This window comes from Portunus trituberculatus, chromosome 7 (assembly GCF_017591435.1).
Source record: "Portunus trituberculatus isolate SZX2019 chromosome 7, ASM1759143v1, whole genome shotgun sequence".
Classification (NCBI taxonomy): Eukaryota; Metazoa; Arthropoda; class Malacostraca; order Decapoda; family Portunidae; genus Portunus; species Portunus trituberculatus.
In genome coordinates, this window is record NC_059261.1 from 6,406,544 (window position 1) to 6,408,900 (window position 2,357).

Here is a 2,357-nt window from a genome sequence, read left to right on the forward strand (position 1 = left end):
TTAAGGTTTTAAGGGTGTTTTAATGGTTCCAAAGGCTCTAGTTGAAGTTTTAAGAGTTTTTAAGGGTGTTTTTTAAGGTTTCAAAGGCTCTAGTTGAAGTTTTAAGAGTTTTTAAGGGTGTTTTAATGGTTCCAAAGGCTCTAGTTGAAGTTTTAAGAGTTTTTAAGGGTGTTTTTTAAGGTTTCAAAGGCTCTAGTTGAAGTTTTAAGAGTTTTTAAGGGTGTTTTTTAAGGTTTCAAAGGCTCTAGTTGAAGTTTTAAGAGTTTTTAAGGGTGTTTTAATGGTTCCAAAGGCTCTAGTTGAAGTTTTAAGAGTTTTTAAGGGTGTTTTTTTAAGGTTTCAAAGGCTCTAGTTGAAGTTTTAAGAGTTTTTAAGGGTGTTTTTTAAGGTTCCAAAGGCTCTAGTTGAAGTTTTAAGAGTTTTTAAGGGTGTTTTTATGGTTTCAAAGGCTCTAGTTGAAGTTTTAAGAGTTTTTAAGGGTGTTTTTTAAGGTTTCAAAGGCTCTAGTTGAAGTTTTAAGAGTTTTTAAGGGTGTTTTTTAAGGTTTCAAAGACTATAGTTGCAGTGACGCGGGTTTTTAAGGGTGTTTTTACGATCCCCTTTGTTGTAAACCCCTACACCACTTCAACACTGCCATCTGGTCCCCTCTTGATAACTTTGCTCATGTCCCTTTCACCACTTCAACACTGCCATCAGGTCCCCTCTTACTGCTACAACAACCCATACCACTTCAATACTGCTGTCAGGTGTCCTCTTAACCTGTGTCTCTCTAAGGAACGCCAATAGTTTCCTCAGTCTCCAAGAAATAAGTAAATAATTTGAAGCTCTGACGTTTTGTGAGGGAGAACTAAAATTGATATCACGCTTAATCAGAGAAATTCACCTGTCCTACCTGCCTCTATTAATTTTCCACACCTGAGGGTCTATGCAGGTGTGTGCGTGAGTGCGTGTGTGCGTTGACTAATTGGCTACACCTGTCCTTTGTCACTCCACACCTGGTGACGGCTCAGCTACATATGTTTGTTTACTCATTGTCACATCTGTTTGTTTATCCTACCTGTAAAAACACTCTTAGAAATACGTGTCACTTCATTGCTGTTTTTCTAAGGCCACAGAGATGACTAGCAGGGTTCTAAGACTGTTTTTATTGTTGATATTGTAGAAATTTTAACCCATTCAGTACCATTAGACCATTTTATCGACATTAGGAAGAGTCTACGGATGTCAGAAGATTATTGGCCACAGTCTTCACTATTTAAACCCCTTCAGTACTGGGACACATTTTTACCTTGAGATTTGTGTACCATTAGACCATTTTATCGACATTAGGAAGGGTCTATGGAGGTCAGAAGATTATTGGCCACAGTCTTCACTATTTTAATCCCCCACATGAGTTTCTGAAGCTGAAAATTCACCAAATAGTCACCACAATCAATATATAAACGCGTCATGGTACTGAAGGGGTTAGTTAATCTGTCACTTAAACCGTAAAAAAAAAAAAAAAGATGTACGAATGACAGAACCAGCATTCAAGTGGGCATTTATTTATTTACCTATGAGTGACTCTCTATCCTACATAAAAAGAAAGAAAAAAGAAAAAAATATAGGAAACCGCCACAAGTAGACCTAAAAAATAAAATAAAAAACAGCCTACTGCAGCTTCGTAAATCTTTCATATCTGTCTTCCTAAAATTGTCTTCTATCTCAATTTTCAGAAGGTTTGGGAGAGTGTTTGCCTCCCACGCGCCACGGAGGTCATCGTACATCGCGGGGACATTATCGTACTCGCTCCTCGCTGACTGATTGGTTGACAGGACCGCCCAGCCACGCCCACCTCCTCTACCCCGCTGCCTGACGCAAGATAACCCTAGAAATTTAAGAGAGTATCGTACGAGGTTGGAAATTCTCGTACATCGGTCAAATTTAGTGTTTTTTTTGAGGTTTGTTTATAGAATTTCGTGAATATGAGGGGGAAAATGGAGTAAAAAAATGGAGTAATGATAATATGCAAGATGTGGAAGGACAGAAAGGGTTAAATTAATGTTAAATTGATGTAATGTCCGTGTTTCGTGAATAAAGACTAATATTATGAACATGTTGTGTGTGTGTGTGTGTGTGTGTGTGTGTGTGTGTGTGTGTTGAGGGTGCATAATCCTATTTTACCCCTTCTCTCTCTCTCTCTCTCTCTCTCTCTCTCTCTCTCTCTCTCTCTCTCTCTCTCTCTCTCTCTCTCTCTCAATGCAACACAAATGACATCAAGGCAGGAGGGGTGACAATGTTTTCTCTCTCTCTCTCACCTGCACAATTAGAGAGAGAGAGAGAGAGAGAGAGAGAGAGAGAGAGAGAGAGAGAGAGAG

At 38.9% G+C, this 2,357-nt stretch overlaps 1 protein-coding gene across 1 annotated transcript in view; it reads left to right on the forward strand.

Moving 5' to 3' along the window:
- Window positions 1-2,093, forward strand: part of LOC123519499 (serine/arginine repetitive matrix protein 2-like) — a 7,674-nt gene extending 5,581 nt beyond the window's left edge. The window contains exon 6 of the mRNA XM_045280851.1: window positions 1,716-2,093. Coding sequence (XP_045136786.1) covers window positions 1,716-1,799 — 84 coding nt within the window. The 3' untranslated portion in view covers window positions 1,800-2,093. The remainder of the gene's footprint in view (window positions 1-1,715) is intronic.
- Window positions 2,094-2,357: the final 264 nt, after the last annotated feature.